General features: G+C 41.2%; 1 protein-coding gene across 3 annotated transcripts in view; it reads left to right on the top strand.

The window, feature by feature from the left end:
• Positions 1-23858, top strand: part of ABCG2 (ATP binding cassette subfamily G member 2 (JR blood group)) — a 139475-nt gene that overhangs the window by 109580 nt on the left and 6037 nt on the right. For 2 of the 3 annotated variants that reach the window (XM_065877124.1, XM_065877123.1), the window contains exons 7-12: positions 8552-8703; positions 10657-10761; positions 11884-12134; positions 16622-16704; positions 21524-21613; positions 22725-22849. In XM_065877124.1, the coding sequence (XP_065733196.1) occupies positions 8552-8703; positions 10657-10761; positions 11884-12134; positions 16622-16704; positions 21524-21613; positions 22725-22849 (806 nt within the window). The remainder of the gene's footprint in view (positions 1-8551; positions 8704-10656; positions 10762-11883; positions 12135-16621; positions 16705-21523; positions 21614-22724; positions 22850-23858) is intronic. The other variant, XM_065877122.1, reaches the window with a different exon arrangement.

The following is a 23858-nucleotide window of genomic DNA, read 5'->3' as shown; positions in this document are numbered from 1 at the left end:
CAGTCCCCTCCACCAGGAAGCCTACACAACCCACTGACCCAAACGTAGCCACTGGGGGCAGACACCAAAAACAATGGGAACTAACCTGCAGCCTGTGAAAAGGAGACCCCAAACACAGTAAGTTAAGCAAAATGAGAAGACAGAAAAATATGCAGCAGATGAAGGAACAAGGTAAAAACCCACCAGACCAAACAAATGAAGAGGAAATAGGCAGTCTACGTGAAAAAGAATTCAGAGTAATGATAGTAAAGATGATCCAAAATCTTGGAAATAGAATGGAGAAAATGCAAGAAACGTTTAACAAGGACGTAGAAGAACTAAAGAGCAAACAAACAATGAAGAACAACACAATAAATGAAATTAAAAATTCTCTAGAAGGAATCAGTAGCAGAATAACTGAGGCAGAAGAACGGATAAGTGACCTGGAAGATAAAATAGTGGAAATAACTACTGTAGGGCAGAATAAAGAAAAAAGAATGAAAAGAATTGAGGACAGTCTCATGAGACCTCTGGGACAACATTAAATGCACCAACATTTGAATTATCGGGGCCCCAGAAGAAGAAGAGAAAACGAAAGGGACTGAGAAAATATTTGAAGAGATTATAGTTGAAAACTTCCCTAATACGGGAAAGGAAATAGTCAGTTAAGTCCAGGAAGCGCAGAGAGTCCCATACAGGATAAATCCAAGGACAAACATGCCAAGACACATATTAATCAAATGATCCAAAATTAAATACAAGAAAAAATATTGAAAGCAGCAAGGGAAAAACAACAAATAACATACAAGGGAATCCCCATAAGGTTAACAGCTGATCTTTCAGCAGAAACTCTGCAAGCCAGAAGGGTGTGGCAGGACATATTTAAAGTGATGAAAGGGAAAAACCTACAACCAAGATTACTTTACCCAGCAAAGATCTCATTCAGATTCGACAGAGAAATTAAAACCTTTACAGGCAAGCAAAGGTTAAGGGAATTCAGCACCACCAAACCAGCTTTACAACAAATGCTAAAGGAACTTCTCTAGGCAGGAAACACAAGGGAAGGAAAAGACCTACAAAAACAACCCCAAAACAATTAAGAAAACGGTAATAGGAACATACATGTCGATAATTACCTTAAATGTAAATGGATTAAATGCTCCAACCAAAAGACATAGACTGGCTGAATGGATATAAAAACAAGACCCGTACATAGGCTGTCTACAAGAGACCCACTTCAGACCTAGGGACACATACAGACTGAAAGTGAAGAGATGGAAAAAGATATTCCATGCAAATGGAAATCAAAAGAAAGCTGGAGTAGCAATTCTCATATCAGACAAAATAGACTTTAAAATAAAGACTGTTACAAGAGACAAAGAAGAGCACTGCATAATGATCAACGGATCAATCCAAGATGAAGATACGACAATTGTAAATATTTATGCACCCAACGTAGGAACACCTCAATACATAAGGCATATGCTAACAGCCATAAACGGGGAAATCGACAGTAACACAATCCTAGTAGGGGACTTTAACACCCCACTTTCACCAATGGACAGATCATCCAAAATGAAAAGAAATAAAGAAACACAAGCTTTAAATGACACATTAAACAAGATGGACTTAATTGATATTTGTAGGACATTCCACCCAAAAACAGCAGAATACACTTCTCAAGTGCTCATGGACCATTCTCCAGGATAGATCATATCTTGGGTCACAAATCAAGCCTTGGTAAATTTAAGAAAATTGAAATCGTATCAGTATCTTTTCTGACCACAACGCTATGAGACTAGATATCAATTAGAGGAAAAAAATTGTAAAAAATACAAACACATGGAGGCTAGACAGTACGCTACTAAATAACCAAGAGATCACTGAAGAAATCAAAGAGGAAATCAAAAAGAACCTAGAAACAAATGACAATGAAAACACGACAACCCAAAACCTATGAGATGCAACAAAAGCAGTTCTAAGACGGAAGTTTATAGCAATACAATCCCACCTCAAGAAACAAGAAAAATCTCAAGTAAACAACATAACCTTACATCTAAAGCAATTAGAGAAAGAGCAAACAAACCCCAAAGTTAGTAGAAGGAAAGAAATTGTAAAGATCAGATCAGAAATAAGTGAAAAAGAAATGAAGGGAACAATAGCAAAGATCAGTAAAACTAAAAGCTGGTTCTTTGAGAAGATAAACAACATTGATAAACCATTAGCCAGACTCATCAAGAAAAAAAGGGAGAAGACTCAAATCAATAGAATTAGAAATGAAAAAGGAGAAATAACAACTGACCCTGCAGAAATACAAGTCATGAGGGACTAATACAAGCAACTATATGCCAATGAAATGGACAACCTGGAAGAAATGGACAAATTCTTAGAAAAGCACAACCTTCCAAGACGGAACCAGGAAGAAACAGAAAATATAAACAGACCAATCACAAGCACTGACATTGAAACTGTGATTAAAAATCTTCCAAGAAACAAAAGCCCAGGGCCAGATGGCTTCACAGGCGAATTCTATCAAACATTTAGAGAAGAGCTAACACCTATTCTTCTCAAACTCTTCCAAAATATAGCAGAGGGAGGAACACTCCCAAACTCATTCTATGAGGCCACCATCACCCTAATAGCAAAACCGGACAAAGATGTCACAAAAAAAAGAAAACTACAGACCAGTATCACTGATGAACATAGATGCAGAAATCCTCAACAAAATACTAGCAAACAGAATCCAACAGCACATTAAAAGGGTCATATACCACGATCGAGTGGGGTTTATCGCAGGAATGCTAGGATACTTCAGTATACACAAGTCAATCAATGTGATACTCCATATTAACAAACTGAAGGAGAAAAACCATATGATAATAGATGCAGAAAAAGCTTTCGATAAAATTCAACAGCCACTTATGATAAAAACTCTCCAGAAAGTAGGCATAGGGGGAACTTAGTGCAACATAATAAAGGCCATATGTGACAAACCCACAGCCAACATCGTTCTCAGTGGTGAAAAACTGAAACCATTTCCTCTAAAATCAGGAACAAGTGAAGGATGCCCATTCTCACCACTGTTATTCAACAGAGTTATGGAAGTTTTAGCCACAGCAATCAGAGAAGAAAAAGAAATAAAAGGAATACAAGTCAGAAAAGAAGAAATAAAACTGTTACTGTTTGCAGATGACCTGATACTATACATAGAGAATCCTAAAGATGCTACCAGAAAACTACTAGAGCTAATCAATGAATTTGGTAAAGTAGCAGGGTACAAAAATTTGGATAGTAGGATACACAGAAATCTCTTGCATTCCTATACACTAATGATGAAAAGTCTGAAAGAGAAATTAAGGAAACACTTCCATGTACCATTGCAACAAAAAGAATAAAATACTGAGGAATAAACTTACCTAAGGAGACAAAAGACCTGTATTCAGGGAACCAAAAGACACTGATGAAAGAAATTAAAGATGATACAAACAGATGGAGAGGTATACCATGTTCTTTGATTGGAAGAATCAACACTGTGAAAATGACTCTACTACCCAAAGCAATCTACAGATTCAGTGTAATCCCTATGAAACTACCAATGGCATTTTTCACAGAACCAGAACAAAAAATTTCACAATTTGTTTGGAAACACAAAAGACCCCGAATAGCCAAAACTGTCTTGGGAAAGAAAAATGGAGCTGGAGGAATCAGGCTCCCTGACTTCAGCCTATACTACAAAGCTACAGTAATCAAGACAGTATGGTACTGGCACAAAACCAGAAATATAGATCAGTGGAACAGGAGAGAATGCCCAGAGATAAACCCACGCACATATGGTTACCTTATCTTTGATAAAGGAGGCAAGAATATACAATGGAGAAAAGACAGCCTCTTCAATAAGTGGTGCTGGGAAAACTGGACAGCTACATGTAAAAGAATGAAATTAGAACACTCCCTAACACCTTACACAAAAATCAACTCAAAATGGATTAAAGACCTAAGTGTAAGGCCAGACGCTATAAAATTCTTAGAGGAAAGCATAGGCAGAACACTCTATGACATAAATCACAGCAAGATCCTTTTGGAACCACCTCCTAGAGAAATGGAAATAAAAGCAAAAATAAACAAATGGGACCTAATGAAACTTAAAAGCTTTTCACAGCAAAGGAAACATAAGCAAGATCAAAAGACCACCCTCAGAATGGGAAAAAATATTTGCCAATGAAGAAACTGACAAAGGATTAATCTCCAAAATTTACAAGCAGCTTATGCAGCTCAATATCAAAAAAACAACACAACTCAATCCAAAAATGGGCAGAAGATCTAAATAGACATTTCTCCAAAGAAGATATACAGACTGCCGACAAACCACTGTTGGTGGGAATGTAAATTGATACAGCCACTATGGAGAACAATATGGAGGTTCCTTAAAAAACTAAAAATGGAACTACCATATGACCCAGAAATCCCACTACTGGGCATATACCCTGAGAAAACCAAAATTCAAAGAGTCATGTACCACAATGTTCACTGCAGCACCATTTACAATAGCCAGGACATGGAAGCAACCTAAGTGTCTATCGACAGATGAATGGATAAAGAAGATGTGGCACATATATACAGTGGAATATTACTCAGCCATAAAGAGAAACAAAATTGAGTTATTTGTAGTGAGGTGGTTGGACCTAGAGTCTGTCATACAGAGTGAAGAAAGTCAGAAAGAGAAAAACAAATACCATATGCTATCACATATATATGGAGTCTAAAAAAAAAAAAGAAAAAAGAAAGGTTCTGATGAACCTAGGGGCAGGACAGGAATAAAGACACAGACATAGAGAATGGGCTTGAGGACACGGGGAGAGGGAAGGGTAAGCTGGTGCGAAGTGAGAGAGTGGCACTGACATATATACACTACCAAATGTAAAATAGATAGCTGGTGGGAAGCAGCTACATAGCACAGGGAGATCAGCTCGGTGCTCTGTGACCACCTAGAGGGGTGGGATAGGGAGGGTGGGAGGGAGATGCAAGGGGGAGGAGATATGGGGATATATGTATACATATAGCTGATTCACTTTGTTATACAGCACAGACTAACACAACATTGTATAGCAATTATACTCTAATAGAGATGTAAATGAATGAATAAATAAATCAATAAAAGAAATGATGCTGTGTTCTCAGTGCATAACATCGGGGATGCATGATTTTGACTTCTCCCATCATGGGTGATGTTAACCTTTATCAGCTGGTCTTGTTGGTATCTGCTGGGTCTGTCTGCTGTGAAATAACTATTTTTCCATTTGTAATTGATTAGTATTTTTTCAGCGGAGATAATCAGATATTAGGCCAATATCCTGTTCCTCATCAAATCTCCACCCACCTATACTCACAACTCCTGCCCGTCAGCTACTAGTGTGAGGGTTGCCAAGTGGTGATTTCCTTTTTACATCATTCGTTCTACATATGTTAGTTGGCATCCTCCTGTAAAAGTGTTTTCTTCTTTTTCTGTTCATTTATGTTTACTCATTTTCTTCTTTTGTTCAATGGGTTATAATCTGTTATTCTTATTTGTTTTTATGGCCAAATTCACCCTGACTTTGGCCAGTGGAAGCCTCTTCAGTCTGGCCTTTGTGCCCTTCTGACGTGTCCCTATCATTCTCCAAGCAGTTCTTTACTTCATGGTCAGCAAGATGTTCCAGGCTCATCTTGAACTTTTCCTGTGTCAGATGTTCCTCCAAGGAGCCCTGGTTCCTTCTGGCGTAGTTACGATTTAGAAACCGAGATCTGATTACTTCATGTGCTCACTGCTACAGGAGTGTCAGTGCTTCTAGACCCACTTAGCAGACAGACCTAGGAAATACACGTGTATGTGTATCTGTATATATATAACATAGAAATACATATCTGTATTTTATTTGGAAATATGTATTTACTATAAATATGTTGTGTGTGTATATAGTTTGAATAGAAATGATACATATAAACATATTTGTACCTGTTGCTCTATTAGTATGTACATGTTAAAAAACCCCGTGAGTTTATAATATTTCCAATTCTGATCTAACACTTGAGTGTTCTTTTTAGTCTTTGCCCTTTCCATGTTTTTAAGTGACTTTTCAGACAATGAGAAACTTGGCTCCCATTATCTCAATATGTTTACTTTCTTGCTCAGTCAGCTAATTTTTTTTAAAAATAAATTTATTTATTTATTTTTGGCTGCATTGCATCTTCGTTGCTGTGCAGGGGCTTTCTCTAGTTGCGGCGAGCAGGGGCTACTCTTCGTTGCGGTGCGCTGGCTTCTCATCGCGGTGGCCCCTCTTTAGCGGAGCACGGGCTCTGGAGCGCAGGCTCAGTAGTTGTGGCGCACAGGCTTAGTTGCTCCACGGCATGTGGGATCTTCCCGGACCAGGGCTTGAACCCGTGTACCCTGCATTGGCAGGCGGATTCTTAACAACTGCAACACCAGGGAAGTCCGTCGGTCAACTTACTTAGTTGTTCAATTGAATCAGTCTCCCCATCAGTCTGGCCATTCTTCCCTCTGCTCACCACCTCTGGGACAGTAACCCTCCCCGCCCCCATTTTTTAAAGGCTGCCAGACACACCACCTTCATATGGCTTCCCCTCCTTCTCTTTTCCTTGCTTCCTCTGATGCCCATGCCCTCATAAGCAAGTCTCTATGCTAAAATAAGAAGAAATGGGAAGATGGGAAAATGTTTAAGTTTGAAATGTCGATTGCACATGTAAGTGAAGATGCTACTTACATGTTACTTACACGTAAGTAACAGGTCTGGGATTCAGGATCAGAGCATACATCCCTGATATCTTTATTATCTGTAAGCATGTTAACAGTGTTCCTTGGAGGATGATGACTTGACATAGAATACTGGACTAGGTTATGTTTCATTATGCTTTGGACTAGTTAGCACACAAACATCTTTCCTCACACTGGAGAGCACTAACCTAGTTGTCTCACATTCCACCGTGTACACTAATCACTTAGGGTCTTTGTTAAAAATGCAGATTCTGGGGCTTCCCTGGTGGCGCAGTGGTTGAGAGTCCGCCTGCCGATGCAGGGGACGCGGGTTTGTGCCCCGGTCCGGGAAGATCCCACATGCCGCGGATCGGCTGGGCCCGTGAGCCGTGGCCGCTGAGACTGTGCTTCCGGAGCCTGTGCTCCACAACGGGAGAGGCCACAGCAGTGAGAGGTCCGCGTACCGCAAAAAAAAAAATGAAGATTCTGAGTCTAGAGCTCTGAGGTGGAGGCCAAGATTCTCCACTTCTAATAGGAGATACTGATACTGATGCCTCAGTGGTCCTCAGACCACACGTGGAGTACAGAGTCCTCACACCAGTCCGCCTCCCTGCTGCCAGTCCTTTACTGGATCCTTACTGTCTACTGACTAACGTTCCACCTCTGAGTGACGAGATTTATCATGGGCCTGCTTTTTGATGCAGTCTTTTTTTCAGTCCCCGCCTCCACACATACACCTCAGCTCTGCCACGACATTGAACTACTTGTAGTTTCTGGAGTAGACCTTGTTATCGCATGCTTTGTTTGCCATCTTCCTCATCCTGACTGCCCTTTCTCTTCTTGGCTTACTCCTGTCGGCCCCTTTGATACACTACTTACATCATCTTCAGACTGGGTCAGTCTCCTGTTTGGCTTACAGGGCACCCTCAGCTAATTCTATTCCACCTTGTATTGAAATGATTGGTCTGTTGGCCTGTCTTCTTTGAGGCAGAACAAACTTTCTTGGCTAGCATATAGTAAGTGCTTAGAAAATGCTTGAATTGATGTGATTCTTCTCATAAAGTGTTTTCAATAATACCAGATTTTGCATAGTGATTTTGGCCTTTGTTTCTTCTACCCATAAGTAGTAACTCCTGTATAAAGATAGGAGTTACTGTCCTTTGGCCATGGTATTAGACCAGGGATCAGATCCCAGCCCTGCTCCTTCTAACTGTGACACTTTGAGCCATTGCTTAATTCTCTAAGCCTTATCTGTTATAGAACAGTAATAATTATTATTGGTACTGCCTCATAACAATATTGTGTACATTTAGATGAGGTCATCTATAAAGTATTTAGCAAAGATCTAGTCAGTACTCAGTAATGTTAATTGTATTATTAGGGCAGAAGAATGAAAACCAGTTCCTAAAGAGCCAGAAGACTTAAATGATCAATGAGGATGGGGCATATGACCATTGTTTTAATATTTAGTTCATAATAAGTTTTAAAACTTGAGTGTACTTACAGATTACCTGGGTGCTAGTTAAAAATAGGGTTCCATAGACCCAATAGGTCTGAGTAGACTGTCCAGGGATCTGTATTTTTAATTAATATTCTGATTCTAGACTACCCATGGAACACCCTTTAGAAACCGTAGTGTTTCATGAAAGCACTGAATTTAGGTTCTCTACCTATCAGACAGGTAATATGAGATGAGAATTTAGTAAGAGAAAATCAAGTTGGAAGAGGGACAAATGATCTAAAGGCAGGAATAATAAAATATGTTGCCAAAAAATGCACGTTTCAGATGTTTAATGACTCGTTATCTCCTCACTTTTAATTCAGGATGTCTAAACAAGGACGGACAATCATCTTCTCCATTCATCAGCCTCGTTATTCCATCTTCAAGTTGTTCGATAGCCTTACCTTGTTGGCCTCAGGAAGATTAATGTTCCACGGGCCTGCTCAGGAGGCCTTGGGTTACTTTGCATCCACTGGTATGGTTGACTTCTTTATGAAGTAAGATCCTTCATTAATAGTATCCTAAAGGAGAACAAAGGGGTCGCCTGGAGCACTGTTTCATCTTTGAGTAGACACACCATGGTTTCCACTACTCCGAAACATCTTCAGTTAGTTTAATGCTGGTTCTTCACTCTGCAGTGCCAGCTTGTTATTTAGGTGTCTTTTTCTGTCCTGTTTGAGTGTGTGTGTGAGTGTGAGTGTGTGTGTATTTCTGCTGGGTCTGCATCTGTTCTCCTTCTCGGTTCTGGTGACCTTTCCCTAACAGTTCAATAAATAGATTGGTCTCACAGCCAGTTATCTGTCAGTTGAATATTCTTGGAAAGGCCTAATGTCCCTACATTATTTGTCTTCTTGACCATGATACAGATTAGGCTTTATCATATTTTTCCCTTACGTGGGATGTTGATCTACCTTGATTGGGAGTTCGTGGAGATGCTACTTAATTTTCTGGTAACGTTAGATTGCGGATTTAGCGTGTGTGTGAATTGCCTGTTGCTATAATGGCTAATTGTAAGTCTGACTTCGATGGGCCAACATTCTGATGGCTCTGGACTGCCTGGTTCTGTTTAAATGGAAATATGTCATTTTTTTGTGACTTACGCAATCTGCTTCATCTTAGAGATCCTTGGATACGATTATAGATGATGCTCCATGAACTCAAATATAGTTTAAATATAGTTTTAACCACATTTTAAAATGTTTTGGTTTAATCTCTATCATTTAAAACTAAGAAGCCTTGCATGGGTCTAGGGAGTTTAGGGGGGCTGAACCTAAGGGTCAGACTACAGGCCAAGCCGAGTTCAGATAACCGTGCTGCTTGCTGCACGACAGGCCGGTGTATCAGGAGATGAGTTGTTGGGACAAGGAATAGAGACTTTATTCAGAAAGCCAGCAGACCGAGAAGGTGGGGGACTACTGTCCCAAAGAACCATCTTCCCCATGTTAGGATTCAGGCTTCTTTTATACTAAAAGCGAAGGGGGTGCGGTTGCTTGTTGAAAACTTCTTAGTGTCGGAATCCTTTGTTCTTGAAGCTGTCCATGTAGGTCTGGTCATGGTGTTCCTGTAAACCTCCAACGAGACAAACGTTATTCTCTGTTCTGCAACTTTTTATCTCTATACGAATGGAAAAGTGTTCCACCTTTAAAGATCGGACCCTTGAGAATGGGCTGTCCTGAATATTTCAGGCTATAGGCAACATTCTTAACTTGTAGCAGAAGCAATAGAATACAAAGGTTAAGGTAAAAGAAACAGATCCAATATGGAGTCAGATTTGTTCTTCCCTATTACAGTGCCACAAGAAGTCAAGGTAAGCGTTCAGCTGTGCTGTGCCAGCCACATTCCCTTGAGAATGATGTTCTGGTGATTTGGTCTCTATATTGGAATTACAGGAGCATAGAAGAGGCCCATTTGGACCTGAGTTTAATAGGGGCAAAAGCAATCATTGCTGAAGTGGGTGCTGGCATTCTAGCAGTCCCCAGGTGAACTTGGAGAGCAGAACATACCCCAGGCCTCTCCCAAACACAGTCCTGCTATGCCTTAGCTGGCTTTAAGGAACATTAGTTCTTCGATAGCTTTTTTTTTTTTTCTTGGACTTATATCTAGATTTCTGAAGAAGTTCTGATAAGCACCAGGGCATATTGGTAGCTGTTTCAGGTCTCCTGAATTGTGATGGGTAAGGACCAAGCACTGACAGAAGACTTACTAAGAGTCCAAGGTTGGTTTGGAGTGTGCTGTTTTGTGAAGAGTCAGAAAACTGTTGAAATACTGTGCGATTAAAAGGAAGCGGTAAATCAGTGAGGGGAGAAGAGAGAAGAAAAGAGGGAGAAAGTGTTAGATCCTGTCTCTCCCAGCAACACCTCCCTCACCCACTGAGTCCTTATTTCCCAAGACTGTCACGTTTGTGTACCTGAGTTACCTTCTCTTGCAGGTTACCACTGTGAGCCCTATAATAACCCTGCAGACTTCTTCCTGGACGTCATTAATGGAGACTCCTGTGCTGTGGTGTTAAACAGAGAAGACACAGACGGTGAAGGTACGCAGATGTGTTGAGAGCCACAGATTATTGCCTAATTGAGTTGGCTGAAGCTTAGCAACGTGGTAGCTCACTAAAACATGGCTGTGTGAATTTACATCAACGCTGTCCTCTGATGCTGGTTGTCCCAGTTTGTTTGGCTGCTGTAACAAAAATACCATAGACTGGGTGGTTTAAACAAGAAACATTTATTTCTCACAGTTCCGGAGGCTGGAAGTCCAAGATCAAGGTGCCAGCAGATTCGGTGTCTGTTGAGGACCTGCTTCCTGGTTCATAGATGAGCGACCATATTATTGCCTCCTCATGTGGTGGGAGTGTGGAGGGAGCCCTCTGGGGCCTCTTTCATAAGGGCACTAATCCCACTCCTGAGGGGTCCACCCTCATGACCTAATCATCCCTCAAAGGCCTTGCCTTCAGATACCATCACATTGGGGATTGGGTTTCAGCATATGAAGTTTTGGGGCACACAAACATTCAATCTCATAGCATCAGTCAACACAGATTTTGTTGTCTGTGAGAGTGCTGTTTTTGATTTAATCTGTAAATGAGCATTTATAGGATGGTGTCAGTTCTAAGGGTAGTTCCCATTTTTTAAAAAGTGCCCATTGTTTACATAGTGGCCCCTTGGTATCCATGGGGGATTGGTTTCAGAACTCCCCCCCTCCCCTCCCCGCAGATAACAGAATCCAAGGGTGCTCAGGTCCCTTACAGCAGGCCCTCCCTATCCCCTGGGTTCAACATCTGTGGATACAGAGGGCCAACCGTATAGTGTTTAGAAATAAGAAACTTGACAGTTTATGCATTTGCACATTGTAAAAAGCCAGGTTTTTTATTAGGAATTATAACTCCATATGGTGAGAAGTCTATTTTAAAAGATTTAGGGTCCAAATGTTATAATTAGGAAAAGATCAGTGAGTTTGCTGTATCCGTAAGTTTACGGAAGTAGGCCAATTTACTCTGTTTTTCTACTTTGTAAAGCAGTGACAGCTCTCATAACTTTTTATACTCAAGCTTTAGAATTAAGGTACTAGGGAAGACTCTAAGGGGTTACAGAAAAATGGACTAAATCAGCTGTTATTTTGTTAAGAACGTTTCCCTTCTTTATCCACTTTTATTCCAAAGCCAAGGAGACTGAAGAGCCTTCCAAGACAGATACTCCACTTATAGGAAAATTAACTGAGTTTTATGCCAACTCCTCCTTCTTCAAGGAAACAAAAGCTGAGTTAGAGCAACTCTCAGGGGGTCAGAAAAAGAAGAAGATTTCAGTCTACAAGGAGATCACCTATGCCACCTCCTTCTGTCATCAGCTTAGATGGATTTCCAGGCGTTCATTCAAAAACTTACTGGGTAATCCCCAGGCTTCTATAGCTCAGGTAACGTGGCAGAGTCTTCTAATTATGCTGTAAAATACTCATTTGGGGGCATTAGGTTCTGATACAATCTATTTTAGGATATGCTCACCTTCTACCCACACTTTTATGTATTTATTTATCCCCATTCCATTTGGGGTATAGAAACAAGTAAAACCCAATTAAGTTTTTACTTACAGAAGATTTCTTTTTTATTTTTATCTTTTTTTGTGTGTGTGGTACGCGGGCCTCTCACTGTTGTGACCTCTCCCGTTGCGGAGCACAGGCTCTGGACGCATAGGCTCAGCGGCCATGGCTCACGGGCCCAGCTGCTCCGCGGCATGTGGGATCTTCCCGGACCGGGGCACAAACCCGCGTCCCCTGCATCGGCAGGCGGACTCTCAACCACTGCGCCACCAGGGAAGCCCTTTTTCTGTTATTCTTAAGCCCTCTGTCATCCAAAATCCTCATATTCCCAGTTCATTGGTCCATCCTTTCTAAGGAAGTCAGTTTAGCCAGTTTTTTGGGGGTTGGCCGATTTTATTATCACTGAACTTCTGCCAAGTGCTAAAAGATGGCATGTTGTCATCTCCAGTGAAACATCACTGACTTCTTACCACACACGCACCATCATTTTCATACCGCAGTACTTCCGCCACCTAAGTATTAACGCCGAGAGCCTATATCCCTCTTTGAGACATACTGCTAATTGCTCCAGACAGTTCTGTACTTGTTATTTGGCATTTCTGTCAGAACATGAACACTTCTGTGTACTTGCAATCAAGGGTACGTTTTTATCCTTTTAGAGTAGATTTGATGTCATTTGGGAACAAATTCTGTTAAGTAAGGTCAACCTGGTTATCCGTCGTTCAACTGTGAGATGATATACGGCAGGTGATTCTTAGTTTGATTTATGCATTAGATTTTTTTATTTGGAAAATAAATTTCTCTTGCCTCTAAAAGTGGTTTCTTAAATGCCTTGTCCAAGTCACATACTGTCGGCCCTCAGTACCCTGGGTTCCACACACGCTGAGGTTGGAGGAACCCATGGGTGCGGAGGACTGACTGTACAACTCCATTTTATGTAAGGGGTTGGATCATCTGTGGATTTTGATATCCACGAGGATCCTGGAGCCAGTCCCCTGCCGCTACCAAGGGATGACTCCATATGGCAGTTCTGGCAGGGGCGATTGGAATGTGGGGCTCTTTGTAATAGTACACCAGGTTTCTGCACCTTCTGGAGCTAGGCTCTCTTCAGATGCAAACCCCGTGCCTAGTGCCTCCAAGTTGCACGTTCAGCCTACTTACCTCCTCAGTGACCTCAGTTCCACAAAAGAAATCCCAGCAATGTTCAGAGCAGTGGCAATCTTGCAGAACAGGGATAGAACCTCGCATCTCCCTGAGCATCTGCATGGGGTGGGGGGGACTCTTCTTCAGATGTGTCAATGCTGGAATGTTAGCTTAAGACAGGAGTAGGCAAACCTTTTTTCTAAAGGGTCACAGGGTAAATACTTTTGGCTCTGCAGCTCACATGGTCATTATCTCAAGTAGTCAAGTCTGCCGTTTTAACAAGAAAGCAGCCATAGATACATTTAAAAAAATGAACATGGCTGTGTTCCAATCAAACTTTATTCACGGACACTGAAATATGAATTGTATGTAAATTTCATGTGGCAAGAAATATTCTTTTTTTTTTTTCAACCATGAATAAAATGGTAAAAAACCATGCTTGCTCGTGGACTGAACGAGGCCTGGGGGCCATAGCTCGCTGACTTCCGGTTTGGGGTTTTTTTATAGTCTTGTGAGTGTGTCTTCTATTTCTCTAAGTGTTTGAATGTGGAGCTATTAAAATGTTTTATGGCTTCCTGTTGATAAATCTGGTGTGGGTAGTCTTACAGCCATACTTAGGTTTGAACGAGTCATTTACACGAGTTAGACTTTGCTTCTGGTAATGCATTTAACCAAAGGTTGTCTTTGGAAGATACTGGAATGAATGGATTATCTGTATGAGAAGATTCAATGTTCATTTAATGTGCCAAAGGTTTCCTGATCAAATCAACTTGGAAAATACTATCATATCTCTTGGAGATTCATTGTTTCTATTAGCACATTTAACATTTGGCTATGGATTAATTTTTTCACTGACAGCCATAATCATCCCTTAGAATCCACCTTGAGAAATGTTGACAAACACATTTGAAAAAAGATAGAATAACACATTTAGGAAATTTCTTTTCAAAAGAAGCCAGCTGCACAGAACTCATAGGATAGAATTTCTTTGCTCCATTAAGCAATGTTTAGTTTTCCTGTTTATTTTCTTCTCCTTAATGTAAGAAGGAAAAACATAGACGCACCTTGTAAAACCATGACAAAATTATGAGATTAATCATTTTGTCAATATGTTTGAAAAGTTTCCTTGAAAATACTTTTAGAATTTTGAAACCTTTAGGAAACATCCAAATGATAAAACTGACAGTCCGTTAACGTAAGTTACTAAGTTTGAATGTAGAAGAAACAAAGCCTGTGGAGTGTCCAGTTTTAAAAGTCTGACTATTCTTATAGTTATACAGGGTGAAAGTATAGACTTTGTGTACATGTGCATGCACACATGCTGATGGGATTATTATTCTTTATTTTGGAAGCTTGATCTGTTGACGTGAAGTATAGTATATATATATATATATTTTTATAAATTTATTTTTATTTATTTATTTTTGGCTGCATGGGGTCTTCGCTGTTGCACGCGGGCTTTCTCTAGTTGCGGCGAGTGGGGGCTACTCTTCGTCGCGGTGCGCGGGCTTCTCATTGCGGTGGCTTCTCTTGTTGCAGAGCACGGGCTCTAGGTGCACAGGCTTCGGTAGTGGCTCACGGGCTCTAGAGCGCAGGCTCACTAGTTGTGGCGCACGGGCTTAGTTGCTCCGCGGCATGTGGGATCTTTCTGGACCAGGGCTTGAACCTGTGTCCGTTGCATTGGCAGGCAGATTCTTAACCACTGCACAACCAGGGAAGCCCAAAGTATAGTATATTTTGAAGGTAATTAAAATATGCCAGGGTAATAGATTTTCTTTTTTCAAATTTCTGACTGTCTTTTTTAGCAAGGCAATTTTTTTTTTTTTTTTTTTTTTTTGCAGTGTGCGGGCCTCTCACTGTTGTGGCCTCTCCCGTTGCGGAGCACAGGCTCTGGACGCACAGGCTCAGCGGCCATGGCTCACGGGCCCAGCCGCTCCGGGGCATGTGGGATCTTCCCAGACCGGGGCACGAACCCGTGTCCCCTGCATCGGCAGGCAGACTCTCAACCACTGCGCCACCGGGGAAGCCCCAGCAAGGCAATTTTTAAGGACATCTCAATTCATATTCTTTCCAGACTGGTCTTCGTGAGCTAGTCTTCACAGGTCATGATCCTGTTTTGCAGTTTTGTTTGCTTCATGCCAAAAGTGTCTTGACAAGTTACGTCAAGTCTTGATACTACCGCACTGTTGTAGTACTGAGGTGTTTTTTTGTTTTGTTTTGTTTTTAAACTTTGAAGGTTCCAAGGTACATCGTGGAGTATTTTGTTTTCTTTAGGTTATCATTTACTATATTTTTAAATTCATTTAATTAAATTTAATTCTAAAAGTACAATAAGTAGAATTTCCTTAAATAAATTATAATGTAACCCTTAACCCTTCGCTTATAGAAGTGTCCTTAAGAGACAGTTTGTCAGTCTTAAAAACCAAAGTGATGTTTATCCAGTCTTCTTAGGAGTCATCAGACAAGAGTGAGCGGGTGAAGGTAGGTCAGAGTGGCAAAGCATTGGCAGCTTAGTCCTGCTGTTGTCTGTAGGCCCTCCGGGCTGAGGTTGCTGGAGAAGCAGTGACAGGAGGGTGGGTAATGGATGCACTCGGGTGCCCTCAGAGAAAGCTGGCTGAATGCTTTGGTGACAGTGACAGTGCACTTTTCCAGTGCAGGCGGGGACTCTCCCGACCCCTACTTCCTTATTTTGCAAAATTACATTGTTAGAATTTTTTTCAGGTGTGCTTTAAAATTTTTGTTCATTTTTATTTATTTTTCATGTTAAGAGTAAAGATATCCTGTTTTTATTGGAGCCTCTTGAAATATCACACCATGCACGCTCACTAGCACAAAGGTTGAGAGTTCAGGCCACAACTCTTAGCCACTCGGACGTTATTTTACCCCCCAGACAATTCTGCTACACTCTGCGGCATTCCCAGGCCCAGTAGCCTGAACTGGACCATGAACTGGCAGGGCCTGGTAAAGCACTGGGAGAAATCTTAGCTTTTCTACTGTGTCGCCTGTCAGTCTCCCTAGCACACAGATAAATTATTTTCATTTCAATTTAAAAAGTAGTCTAATAACATACACTGTTTTATATTTTCCCAAGGACTACTATGGCCAAGCCATTTAAAATACCTATATCAATGGAGAGTTTCATTATGTAGCCAGATATATTTTAATAATAATGTGTTAAGTTTTTACCTTTAATTGAAATTCTTTTTTTTCTTTTTGAAAAGATAATTGTAACAATCGTTCTGGGACTGGTTATAGGTGCCATTTTCTACGATCTAAAGAATGATCCTGCGGGAATCCAGAACAGGTGAGTAAGTCTGGACCTTGACTTTGAGAATGTGCTGTTACTTTTCTTTCAAGCTTATGAAAATCCATTACGAATTTGAATGTGAGATAAGCAAAGGGTAAATTGAAGAGTAGGATAAGTCAGAGAATTGAAAGCTGAATGGAAGAATCAATTATTTAGTGCTAAAATATACAGAACATAAAACTTACCCTCGTAACCAATTTTCAGTGTCCAGTTCAGTGGCATTAATTACATTCACGTTATTGTTCAGCCCTCCCCACCTTCCAACTCCAGAACTTTTTCGTCTTCCCAAACTGTATCTCTGTACCCACTGAGCAGCAGTTCCCCGTTCTCCCTTTCCCCAGCCCCTGGAAATCACCATTATACTTTCTGTCTGTGATTTTAACTATTCTAAGTACCTCATGTAAGTGGAATCATGGAGTATTTGTCTTTTTGGTGACTGCCTTTATCGCCCTTAGCATAATATCTTCAAGGTTCATTCATGGTGTAGCATGTGTCAGAACTTCTTTCTTTTTAAAGACTGAATAATACTCCATTGTATGGATATACCACATTTTGTGTATCGATTTATCTGTCCATGGACACTGGTTTGTTTCCACTTTTTGGCTGTTGTGTATTATGCTGCTATGAACATGGATGTACCAATAAATATCTGTTTGAGTCTCTGCTTTAAATTCTTTTGGGTATATACCCAGAAGTGGAATTACTGGATCATTTGGTAATTCCATTAATTTTTTGAAGAACTGCTATCCTGTCTTCTACAGTAGCTACCTATGTTGCATGTCTACCAGTAGTGCACAGGGTTTCAGTTTCTCCCCAACCTTACCAACACTTATTTTTTCTTTTGTTTTCTTTTTTGTTTTTTAATAGCTACCCTCATTAGTGAACAGTGGTATCTCATTGTGGTTTTGATTTGCATTTCCCTAATGATTATCGTATTCTTGAGCATCTTTTCACGTGCACATTGGCCATTTGTGTTTCTTCTTTGGAAGCATGTCTATTGAAGTTCTTTAACCATCTTTTAATTGGATTTTTTGAAGATTGTTGAGCTGTTAAATTCCTTATGTATTCTGGATATGAACCCCTTATCGGATATAAATTTGCAAGTATTTTCTGGCATTCTGTGTGTTGTCTTTTCATTCTGTTGGTGTGTCCTTTTTTAAAAAAATATATTTCTTTATTTAATTATTTATTTTGGCTGCACCGGATCTTAGTTACGGCACGTGGGATCATTTAGTTGCGGCGTGTGGACTTCTTAGTTGTGGCCTGCAGCCTCCTGAGTTGCGGCATGCATGCGGGATCTAGTTCTCCCACCGGGGATTGAACCTGGGCCCTCTGCATTGGGAGCGCAGAGTCTGACCCACTGGACCACCAGGGAAGTCCCTGTTGGTGTGTCCTTTGATGCGCAAAAGTTTTAAAATTTGACATAGTTCAGTTTATCTGATTTTTTCTTTTGTTGGCTGTGAGTTAATTTCCTTTTAAGGTTTTGATTTGTTTGACGTGGGGTGGTGGTGGGGACTCAGTTTTTCCTGTTGTAGGGTTAGTACTTAACGTTAGTTTACCTTACCTGGTTTCGGTCATAACGTGCCCTTAAAGCTATGTTTCCTGATGAGACTTTGTAAGGGACCACAACATGCTCTGAATAGAGGTGCTGAGCAGAGTGGAAGACCACAGAGTTCTTCTTGGCTTTATTTATCGAGAGCCGCCCTGGGCCTGCACTGTCCTCCGGGCTTTACATCCAGGGTCTCAGGTTACCCTCCCAGCCAAAGAAGTGGATGGTTTTATCCCCGTTTCACTATTGAGCAAAGTTGTAGTAGCTTAAGTTGAATCTGTTTTGATATCTGGAAAAGGATGATTGTTTATGAAAGGAAGAACGAGCATAAAAGTCAATTCTTCACTCGGGTAAAGTAAGATATCTCCTGTGGGGCATCAGATAGTGAGATAATTATTGGAGCTTCTTTCCAGAGTTATGTTGTTTTTCTTTTTATCTTCCCCGAGGGCTGTGTTCTTCTCTGGTTTATTTGAAACTTGCTAGTAATTGATGGTTTGTACCCTTTGTAGAGGCCATATTTTCGTGAAGCACAGAGTATATAACACAAGAATCTAGAGCCTGTGGGTCTTTTGTGTTGTGCAATGGGAAGCATTTGGAAAAAGATACTGGGGAGCCTGTCCGCAACTGGAATTTAAGACAGGAACTGGAAATCTAGTGATTAAAGCTCTTGGTAGAAGAATCCAGAGAAATTTATAAGAGTGTTAACTGTTTCTTCAAGTGTTGTCTGGAAAAATAGAGCTTTGGAGCTATTTGAATTTGTATTTTTGACTTAAGCTTACTGCCACTTTTTATCATTTGAAATTGCCCTGGAGTCCAGTGTGGTTTGGTTCTCTTTTTGTGGGAATGAATTATTCCAGGGAGATGCTCTCTTTGTTCTTTCTCTAACCTGTATAATGATGTGTGGAATATGAGCTTCTTTGACCTAACAACTACCTTACAGAGTTGTGGAGATAGCTAAACAAATAAATGTATATTAAGGGAAGAGATATTTTAAGAATATTTGCATCAATAAGCAGATATTACAGACATGAATTACCACCTTGAAAAGAACTAGAATACATTAAATTCTTTAACAATAAAATCTGTTTAGTATAAAATAAATTATCTTATGATTTAGGAGGAATTTCACTATGTACTAGTTCAAAATCTTTGTGAGCATTATTGTACTGTTAGATGTAACACTTAACAAATTGAGCTGAATTGTTGCCATGTCCTGTGTTTCTGAAATTAGCTTTTATGTTGATATTAGGCTTATTTGTGTGCAGAAAGTAGCATAGTTGCTTGCATTATAGGCCTGGCTTTTTCCCATTTATTTATCGTATAAACATTTACTTATTTATTTATTTATTTAGCTGCGTCGGGTCTTAGTTGTGGCATGCGGGATCTTTAGCTGCGGTGCACGGACTCTTCATTGTGGTGTATGGGCTTCCCTCGAGTTGTGGTGTGCAGGCTCCAGAGCACATGGGCTCAGTAGTTACAGTGCACGAGCTTCTCTTTAGTTGTGGTGCGTGGGCTCCAGGGCACGCGGGCCCAGTAGTTGCAGTGCACAGACTTAGTTGCCCTGAGACATGTGGGATCTTAGTTCCTCGACCAGGGATCGAACCCGCATCCCCTGCATTGGAAGGTGGATTCTTTTTTTTTTTTTTCTTTTAATAAATAAATAAATTTTTGGCTGCATTAGATCTCCGTTGCTGCACGCGGGCTTTCTCTAGTTGTGGCGAGTGGGGGCTACTCTTCCTTGCGGTGCGTGGGCTTCTCATTGCGGTGGCTTCTCTTGTTGCAGAGCATGGGCTCTAGGCGCACAGGCTTCAGTAGTTGTGGCACGTGGGCTTAGGGCGCAGGCTCAGTAGTTGTGGCGCTCGGGATTAGCTGCTCTGCGCCATGTGGGATCTTGCCAGACCAGGGCTCGAACCCGTGTCCCCTGCACTGGCAGGCGGATTCTTAACCACTGCGCCACCAGGGAAGTCCCTAAACATTTACTTTTAAAACAGCCTGTTCCTTAAGTTCTTCATTTTGGGAGGAGGGAGTGTTATAACCAATTACTGAGTATCTGTGGACTCTTTTTTTTTAGAGGGTTATACACTTGGGTTTACATTTTTTAAAATTCTCTTATTTGTGTGTCATTTAAATGACGTGCTGCCTCATCTCTTTTCGTTTCAACTCACATCCTCGATGTCAATTAAATCATTAGGTTAGGAAGGAAAGCCCAACAGTGTTTCAGGACTGTGGGCATGCTTTCATGAAATTCATATTTCTGTCGAAGTGTAGATTAACTGAGTACTTTCCTTTTTAAACCAGTTATTTTACCGAGAGAGAAGCATTAATAGTCTTCCTTCTCTCATAGGTGCACAAATTAGTTTTTCCTTTATGAGCATTATTTTGGGGGGTTTTTTTTTTGAGCCCATTGGAAAGAAACCCCATTGGTTGGTGGGTGGTCAAGGAGACTATCAAGGCTGTGCTGGTGGTTGTGAGACGGATGTATACAATAAGATGTCCCTCCACAGTCTTTCATTTTGCCTCGTCGCAGTTTCTTCTTTACTCGACTTTTGAAGAAGTGGCTAATAGAGGTTTTTAACCTTCGCAAGCTTTATTTGGCTCACTGTTTCTCTGTTCATACATTAGGAGCTGCAGCTGGCATTTTGTTAGTTAACATCCAGGGTGATAGTATTTTTATGACCTATGTAATTGTCAGCTTGGCTGCCATAGACTGTGCCAAAGACCCACAGACTGGGTGGCTTAAAGCACAGAAATTCATTTCTCGCGGTTCTGGGAATCAGGTTGCCAGCATGGTCGGGTTCTGAAGAGGGCCCTCTTCTGATTTGCTGCCTTCTGGCTGTGTCCTTGCGTGGCAGAGAGCGAGCTCTGATGTCTCTCCCTTTTCTTCTAAGGGCACTAATCCATTGCGAGGGCCCTACCCTCATGACCTCGTCTAAACCGGACCACCTCCCAAAGTCACCATCTCTAAATGCCGTCACTCTGAGGGTTAGGGCTTCGGCACAGGAATTTGGGGAGCACGCAATTCAGTCCGTAGCAAACTGGGTCATGAATTTCAAACTGTGCTATGTGGAGTCCCAGGGGTATCACTGTGGAGACACAGGGGTGAGGGAGTGACCTGATGGGGCTCATGCTTCCCTCTCAGTTTCAACCAGAACAGTCGTTTGTTTAATGTGTTAAGATATCATTCGAGGGAAGAGTTTTGCAGGTAGGAAAAGGACCTAAGAATGTTTAATTGACTGCAGTGCTTTCGTTCCCTCTCTCTCATCACAGAGCCGGGGTACTCTTCTTCCTGACCACCAACCAGTGTTTCAGCAGTGCGTCGGCCGTGGAGCTCCTGGTGGTCGAGAAGAAGCTCTTTATGTGAGTAGGTCTCTGTTTCAGGAAGGGGGCTACTGGTCAAACTGGTCATATCCAGAATCAGGCCATGGCTTGGTTCTTGGGGATTACCAGTGTTCACTCAGAGGCTGGGAGGAGAGTCACGAGCACATGGGGCCTGATGCCAAGGGAAAAAGGAGTTTCGAGTTCAGGGCCTCGCCCGCAAATCCACTGCTGCAGAGAAAGCAAGGAATAAAGCGGCTGAAAAGGAAGAAGTCACGATGACTGTCACAAGGAAAGTTTGAGGGGCTTGGTAGAGAGAAGGTAGTGAGCTGAACAGTAAATTCAAGGTGAGGAGTAAAGTTGACCAAGAATGTAGACCAAGCCCTCAGTGGAAGGGAGAACGGAAGGGCCAGAGGACAGCCTTAAAATAAAGGTGGGCTGTTTTGTTTCTTGTGTTTTTCCAAGTTGGAAGAGATTTGCATGTTTACATGTTGCATAAAGGAATCATTAGAGAGGGGAAGAATGAAGATCTTGGTGGAATAGTTTGGATTTACAGGAGGAAGCTGTCAGGAAGAGGAGGGATCTAGAACTTCAGAGGGAAGAAAAGAGGATTTGAGAGCTGACAGGGGTGTGTGGTTGGCAGGCATGATCATGGAAAGAAGTGCCATTTTCTTTTTTTTATCATGATAGTGGAAGAAGTAAAAACAGATTAGTGACCCAAAGCTGCATTTGAGGCTCGGAGAATAGCAATACCACCTTTTCATAATTAGAAGCAGGGAAAAAGAAAAGCCTCTGTGACCGCTGAGATCAGCTTCTGACATGCTGGCCTTCAAGGAGAGCCACTGTCGGAAGAGAGGGAGGCGATGCAGGACCCATCCTCCTGGAGTGTGTGTTCGGAGGGCGAACTGGCCGGCATTTGGAGGGAGTTACGCAATGAGAAGAGGGGTCACTGCACAGAGCCTTGGGGGGTGATAACCCAGGGGAGGCACGTGCTGACAGGGATGAAGGGTGGTGGGTTAGCCTCGAGGACGTGGAAGCTGTAGTTCTTAGATCCAGGGTGGCAGCAGAAATAGGTATAGCCAAGTGGTCTAATCTTCTGGTCTTTGCCTTCTTAAACTAACGTAGGATGTGTGCTGTGAATCTCTGTTTTTAGACATGAATATATCAGTGGATATTACAGAGTGTCATCTTACTTCTTTGGAAAACTGTTGTCTGATTTACTGCCCATGAGGATGTTACCAAGTATTATATTTACTAGCATAACATACTTCCTGTTAGGTAAGCCGTGAAACGAAAGGTATGTGTTTTTAGTTTCGGATGTGAGGGGACTTTTTGCAGGCGTGCTTTGGTTCTCAAAACTGTAAATCAAGTCCTGAGATAAGGAAGCATCTGTTCATTATGTATGCTCTGGAATAACTGTTCTCTGAGGAGATTTTTGCAAGACTTTTTCCAAAGTAATTTTAAAACTATTTATAAAACTATATTTTATAAACAGATACTCTGTGTCATATACAAACATGGAAATAATTCCTAAAACTATTTGACACTATGTTGGAGGAGCTGGAGCTGGGATATTTATTACTTATCTATTTATATTTTTATATGCGTGTGTGTGTGTGTGTGTGTGTGTGTGTGTGTGTGTGTGTGTGTGTGTGTATGAAGCTAATGAAAGATAGTGACTTCTGGTAATAAAAATATTTGTTCGATAGGTGTAGACAGATTGATTTTTTTATGTCTTGTGTTTAGACTACACCCCAGGCTCATTGTATCAGAATTTCCATATATTTCTCACATACACACGCACCAGAAATATTTCTTTTCTGACAAAGCACTATTGATTGAGTGTAAAATTCCATTTTACAAATAAGAGGTGTGTCGTAAAGAATTAGGCATAGATCCTACATCCTCAGACTCCTAACTGGTGTTCTTATGGCTGTTCCAAAATCTTCAGATTTTTGTATGACCCACAGTATTAGCCTATTTTCGTTGACAAAGCAGTTTTATGAAACTTAATTTAACCCTGTCCTCAATCCCAGAGTTACAGGGTGATTTGTCTTGGGAGACTTGGATTATGGACACATCCCCCAGATTTTAAAACCACTGGGAAGGCGTGTAATCCTGACCTTCCCAGTTTCTTCACTAATACAACAAACAGTGAGTAATGGGGTGATGTCTAGGTAAAATGAATGTGGTCTTGGCAAGTTTCCTTCTTAGAAGAGAAGGCAGTAGAATGCTGGCCAGTTGTGTTGCCTGCAGCTCTCCACCTCAGGCACTCAGAAATTGTTAA

Source organism: Phocoena phocoena, chromosome 5 (assembly GCF_963924675.1).
Source record: "Phocoena phocoena chromosome 5, mPhoPho1.1, whole genome shotgun sequence".
NCBI lineage: Eukaryota > Metazoa > Chordata > Mammalia > Artiodactyla > Phocoenidae > Phocoena > Phocoena phocoena.
Note: the sequence above shows the minus strand (reverse complement) of the source record. Positions and strands in the feature narration are given on the sequence as shown.